Source organism: Gallinula chloropus (assembly GCF_964237585.1).
Source record: "Gallinula chloropus genome assembly, chromosome: 1".
Taxonomy (NCBI): domain Eukaryota; kingdom Metazoa; phylum Chordata; class Aves; order Gruiformes; family Rallidae; genus Gallinula; species Gallinula chloropus.
The window spans coordinates 210243270-210249523 of NC_140085.1; the positions used below are offsets into that span (position 1 = coordinate 210243270).

Genomic DNA, 6254 nt, shown 5'->3' on the forward strand with positions numbered 1-6254 from the left:
TTTCCAGCACAGGGAGCTGGTGGACAGACTGGCCTGGTACAACATGCAGAGAGTGAAGTGCTTATGGATTAGCACAAGCCATTACACTTCAGTGTAGTACTTTGTTCCACAGAGCCCAATTAGGAGGTGGCAGCTGAGCTGTTTTCCACACCAGGTTTTACTGCAGCTGCTTCCCTGCCAAAGGCTTTGCCAAAATCTTCTGTTGTCTTAGAAAAGAAGCAAGGAAGCCACCTCCTGAGCTGTCAGCTTTGTCACTTCTGGCATGTCAGTGTCACTGAGGTGGGTTTCCTGAGGGCTGTGTGGCCCTATTAGCACTAAGAAGTGGTGGGGAAGGTCAGTGAGAGTGCAGAGAGGACTGGGGAGAGGGAGCCATGCCCATGTAGAGGGGCTGTAGGCTGAGGACCCTGAGCAGGGTGCCTGAAGGAGGCAAGGAGTGTGCAGACACCTCCCACCTCATTCCTGGGGACAGGCCAGTAAGCAGCTGGCATGAGGACGTGCAAAACATGCCTTTGATCTTTGTCCTACGTATCCAGTGGGAGAAACAGTCTTGATGTTTATTCCCTTGTCCTCTACACTCAGCAGGTTCATGGCCTTTATCATGATAAAAGGGCGTCTGGCATCCCAGATACAGGTGCTGTGCTGGGGCGTCCTGGCTGGCTCAGAGGATGCAACGAGCCCTGCCTACAGCTCCCAGGGTTAGTGGTCCTCTCTATCCCAGCACAGACAGACAGGCTCCTCACAGAGACTGCAAAGGTCTGTGGGTCCCTGTAGTCCAAGGGATGTGGTGAAGAGACATGGTTAAACTATGCTCATGGATGTCTGGGTCACACCCCATGATTGAGGGGTTGGGTATTGCCTCCCACAGTGCAGGGGATACCCTGCTACTGCAAATGGTCTTGCATGGGAAGGAGGTACCAGCTGGCCCTGGGATGCTGAGGGTGGTGGTATGGAAGACAGACAATGAGTTTTCATGTCCATGTATCTACCTCAGTGTGTGTACTACCGAGATCTGTATAGGAATCAAGTTGTAGCTGTTGGTACTTACGTAGTCATAACCATCTTTGCTCAAGTGTCAGGTAAGGATGTCGCTTGCATCAGCAGCACCCATACAGCTCTGGAAGCCAGAAAAATACAAAGCTCTGGTTGAGGCTGCTGATTCAATTTTCCACTCTTTGGAGGAAGAGGCTTTGGGTGATGGCCCCTGGGACATCAGTCACCTCTTTGTCCATGGCCACTCCCAAGCGAGTAGCCATTGATCAGCAGGAACTGGGGAGCATAAGGAACAGCTGCAGTTTATAGGAGAGTAGGGAAGTCATTTGTCACCAGCGCTCTTTCACATGGGAAAACTTTGTGCCTGTTGCTCTTTATCTCTCATCTTGCCAATCTTAGAACTTCTAGCTGTCTCCACACTATCAGCAGCCTCCCAAGAAAACACTGCGTTTTCTTTCTTAGAGCAGAAAGGAGCTACAGAGGCTCTCAGGATGTCCTCCCTCCTGCAGCCACAGGAATAAGCTACCTACTCCCTCCCTGAAAGAGCTTCCTGTTGAATGTTACTGGAGTTTGGAATAGGGAGGTGGGTCAGGCAGCACTATGGTGTCCCTGGGACCCCACATGAGTGGGACTGAGTGGTGTACAGTAGGAAAGAGGATTGTGATGGACTGTAAGCATGGTGGTGTGGGCCATCTGCATGGGATGGGTGAAAGTACAGCCTGATGCTTCCAAGTAGGACCTCCAGATGAGAAAGGAAAGGCTCCTTGGAGTAGCTTTGAGGACTTGTACATCCCAGGGGCTGCTCAGTCCACAGAGTGGGGACAGCTAATCCGAGCCTCTACATGTGGGGAACCTGAGCCCCAGTTGCTTCACCCTTCTGTAGCACCAGAGTAGGTGTGATGCAAACATAGTCCATTGCTCCCTGGAAGTAATTCCTTCTCAAGGTTTCCTACCTGGGTTTGCTCACTGTCATCTCTCTGCTTGACCATCACTGCTTGCTGTTTGGGGGTGCTTTCAGAGGGAGGCAAGCTGGAGCAGGGCGGCACAAGCTCTACAGCTGCCCAAAAACAGGGAGCTCCTCACATTTTGGGACAGGTGACTGTTCAGTACTCCTGCTTTGACAGCTCAGTGCCTGTAATCATCTGCCTGGGATGGTCTCACCTCGGTAGCGTTTTTCCAAGGGGGTGCTGAATGTGCTCTGATAGCTCTTTTGTAAAGAAATGTGTAAAAATAGCCTGTGTTGGCTCTGTGAGCAAGGCCACAGACAAGTGTGCTGCACCACAATGGGAGCAGATGACAGTAGCATGAACCTCTGGAAACCAAAAGCTTTTAGTGATACAAGAGAAATCTTGTTTACAAAAGGAAAAGGGCTCACTGGCATGATGGGAAGTGAAGTAGAATGTTAGAGGCAATCAGCTTTTGAGGTTAAAAGTGGCCTTGATGTTCCCATCGGGGTTCTGAGGCACTAGAGTAACACAAATAACACCTTCCACCGTGCTCTTCTGCAGGCTCTATTTTAACCCCTGTTAATTAGCGTGGTGTGAACTACTGTGAGGTGTGTGTAATCCTTCAGCAAAGAGCAGCGTGGAATTGTTACCAGGAAAAAGCTGTTGGAGGTTTCAGTGCACCAGGGGAGACTCTTTAAATGGGGCAGAAGATTGATGGGGGGGTGGGGGGGAAGAGGGGGAAGCTCATCCTCAGGCCACTGCAGTGTGCAGAGCCCAAGCTGAGCCTCTGCTCTCTGTGTGAAGTGTGTGCCCACAGGAAGCAGGGAGCAGTAGTTTCTTCCCATCCTTGTCCACACAGTTCCAAGGATGGGCTTTCCTCAGGAACACCTTGGCTGTGGTAGAGCAGAGCTGGTGCATTACCTGCTGCCCTTGCTCTGAGTTTTCATGTCACTGCAGGGACTGGGGCTGAGGGTGTCCAGGGAAGTGCAGAGCACATTGGGTACTTGGACTCTTGGATTGATGGAGAGAGAGAGGAAGGACAAGAGGAAAAACACGACGTCGTTGCATGCATCTCCTGAGAGCTGTATTGAAGGGGAAGGGCAAAGGGCATCAACCCCACAGCTGGGGCCCAGCAGGTCCCAAAGTGCCTCAGTCCCCACATAGCTCTTGACTGTGGCACCACAGACCCCTCCTGCTCCTTTTGAGTACTCGCCTGCTGGCATCTTCTGTGTTGTTTCCTGCTGGCTTGTGTTATCTCCTTGATGATAATAAAAATAAAGCAGTGCCTGAATTAATTATTTAGCTTGTAAGGACTTTGTGGCTGGCAAAGCAGCACTCTGCAGAAGTGGTTTTGCAGGAGCCAAGGCAACAATTTGCTGGCCTGGTTGCAGGTTTGAGGCTCATTTAGCAGCACCCTGTGATGGGTGTCTGTCTTCTCCGAAGCTTTCTTCCACTTTAAAAACCCACAGGGCTTAATCCAGACCTCCAAGCACTGTGGACCAGTTCGGTTTCAGGGCTGGATCTTGCTTGATTCACTTGCTGACATTTCAATGCCAGCTGTTGAAGGATGTCTGGGTGTAGGAAACAAAATAGGCTGAGATAAAATGGACTGCATCGAAACCAGCATGACCAGGGAAGTGATTCTGCCCCTCTGCTGTCATGAGACACCACCTGGAATATTGTGCCCAGCTCTGGGGTCTCCAGGACAAGACAGACATGGAGCTGCTGGAGTGAGTCCAGAGGAGCGCCATGGAGATGATCCTGTCCTGTAAAGACAGGCTGAGAGAGTTGGGCTTGTTCAGCCAGGAGAAGAGAAGGCTCAGGGGAGACCTTGTAGCAGCCTTCCAGTACCTGAAGGGGACCTACAGGAAAGCTGGGGAGGGGCTGTTTGCAAGGGCAGGGGGTGACAGGACAAGGGGTGATGGCTTTAAACTGAAAGAGAAGAGATGTAGATTAGACATTTGGAAGAAGTTCTTCCCTGTGAGGGCAGTGAGTCCCTGGCACAGGCTGCCCAGAGAAGCTGTGGCTGCCCCCTCCCTGGCAGGGTTCAAGGCCAGGCTGGATGGGGCTTTGGGCAGCCTGGGCTAGTGGAGGGTGTCCCTGCCCATGGCAGGGGGCTGGAACTGGACGGGCTCTGAGGTCTCTTCCAACCCAAACCTGTCCGTGTCTCTGTAACTCTTTCCCCTTCATTTATGACTCGGTCCGTCGCTGCAGGGAGGGTGCAGGAAGGTGCCTGTTGCGGTGGTTGGGGCCGGCGCGGGAACGCGTCCTCCCCAGCGCAGCCAGACCCGTGCTGCCGCCTGCCGCGGCTGAGGGTGATGCCCGTCCCCATCCGCAGGTCGCACCGGGGGCTGCACCCACCCAGGGCCGCCCCGCACGCCGGGGATGGGGAAGGTGGGGAGGAAGGGGCACAACTGAGGGGCGAGCGGGACGGCCAGTAACTGGGGGAGAGAGAGCTCGGGCGGTACAGCCGAGCGGCCGAGGGCTGCGGGGCGGTACAGCAGCGGGAGGCGGGGGGGTGCGGGGGGCTGCCGGGCGGTACTTGGGGGGGAGGCGGGGGGGCTGCTGGGCGGTACAGCGGGGCGGTAATGCGCGGGGGGAGGCGGCCCGGCCGGGGGCGGGACAGCCAATGGGCGCCCCGCGCTGTGCGCACCCTGCGGGGCGGCCCCGCGGACGGCGCTGCCGGCGGAGCCTTTAAAAGCCGCCGGCAGCCGCCCGCGCCGGGCGCTGCTGGCCGAGCCGAGCCGAGCCGAGCCGAGCCGAGCCGAGCCGAGCCGAGCCGAGCCGAGCCGAGCCGAGCCGAGCCGAGCCGAGCCGGGCTGACGCGTCCGGCCGCCCCTCCCATGCGCCTGCCGAGCATGTCCCAGCCCTTCCTGCTGACCCCCATCGCCGAGTGCGCCCCGGGGCCGCCCGGTCCCCAGGTCCGGCTGGCGGTGCTGGGCGCCCGCGGCGTCGGCAAGAGCGGTGAGTGCCGGGGGACGTGGGGCTTTTAATGTCCCCCCCCGTTCCCTCCTCTTCCTTCCCCTGTGCGTCCGTCCCGCGTAACGCGCCGCTCTGTTTCAGCCATGGTCGTGCGGTTCCTGACGAAGCGGTTCATCGGGGACTACGAGCCCAACACAGGTGAGGGGGGCGGCGGGGGGCGGCGGGGACCCCCGGGGCCGCGGCTTGGGCCTGACAGCCTCTGTGCTCCCCAGGCAACCTCTACTCCAGGCTGGTCCATCTGGAGGGGGACCACGTTGCCGTGCAGATCCAGGACACGCCGGGGTGCATCCAGGTACGGAGATGCTTCGGGTGGATCGGCTTTTCGCTGCCACCTAAAAGCTTTTGAGCTCCAGGTTCCTGCCAAGGCCGGGCTTAGGCTCCTCAAACAGAGCTCAGGCTTCCCTCTGGATCAGTTTAACGGTGCTGCCTTTGATACAGGCTTTATGCTTTCATGCCCCGATGCCAAATTTGCTCTCTCTGTTGCACTGCAGGTGCAGGAAGACTGCGTGGAGGTGCTGGACTCCCTGTCCAGGTGTGTGAAGTGGGCAGAGGGCTTCCTCTTGGTTTACTCCATCACCGACTACAGCAGCTACCAGTCGGTCCGACCTCTCTACCAGCACATACGCACGGTCCACCCGGATGCCAGGACTCCCGTCATTATCGTGGGGAACAAAGCAGACCTCCTCCACGCCAGGCAAGTACAGGCTAAAGAGGGACTACAGCTGGCAAACGAACTGGGCAGCCTGTTCTTGGAAATCTCCACAAGTGACGACTCCCAAGGTGTCTGTGATGTTTTCCGGTACCTTTGCAAGGAGGTCAGCAAACTACAGCACTCCATCAGCACGGACAGGAGGCGGTCATCCATCATCCCTCGGCCCAAATCTCCCAACATGCAAGACCTAAAGAGACGTTTCAAACAGGCTTTGTCTTCCAAAGTCAAATAATCCCCACGGATGAGATCCTGTGCGACTCAATATGACTTTATTTTTGTAAACTAGTTAATAAAAATCTTTATTTTTGTACTAATGGCAGCAGTATGGAAGTAAGTATGTCAAGGCTTGTGATTTCCTTGCCATTCTCTCATTTGATTGCTTGGTTTATTTTTCCAAAAAAACCCCCAAAATGCTGCATAGCAACTAAACCGAGGTAGCTGAAGGGGATTTTTGCCAGGAGGTTTTGATTTTGTTTCTATTTTGGTCTGGGATTTGCTGTTTTACTCTGCTCATATGGCTTTTTGGGACCTTGGTTTCCTGTTTGTAAGATGGGAATGATGATGTAACACTCGCCCGCCTTTATAAAATGCTTGGTAACCTTTGATGGAAAGCTTTATATGGG

General features: G+C 55.2%; 1 protein-coding gene across 1 annotated transcript; it reads left to right on the plus strand.

Annotated features, from left to right (window-relative positions):
• Positions 1-4780: 4780 nt before the first annotated feature.
• Positions 4781-5863, plus strand: RASL11A (RAS like family 11 member A; the record flags this gene model as incomplete). Its single annotated transcript, XM_084279378.1, has 4 exons — positions 4781-4901; positions 5001-5057; positions 5132-5211; positions 5411-5863. The coding sequence occupies 4 exons, from the start codon at positions 4781-4783 to the stop codon at positions 5861-5863; spliced, it is 711 nt and encodes a 236-aa protein (XP_084135504.1).
• Between the last annotated feature and the right edge of the window lie 391 nt (positions 5864-6254).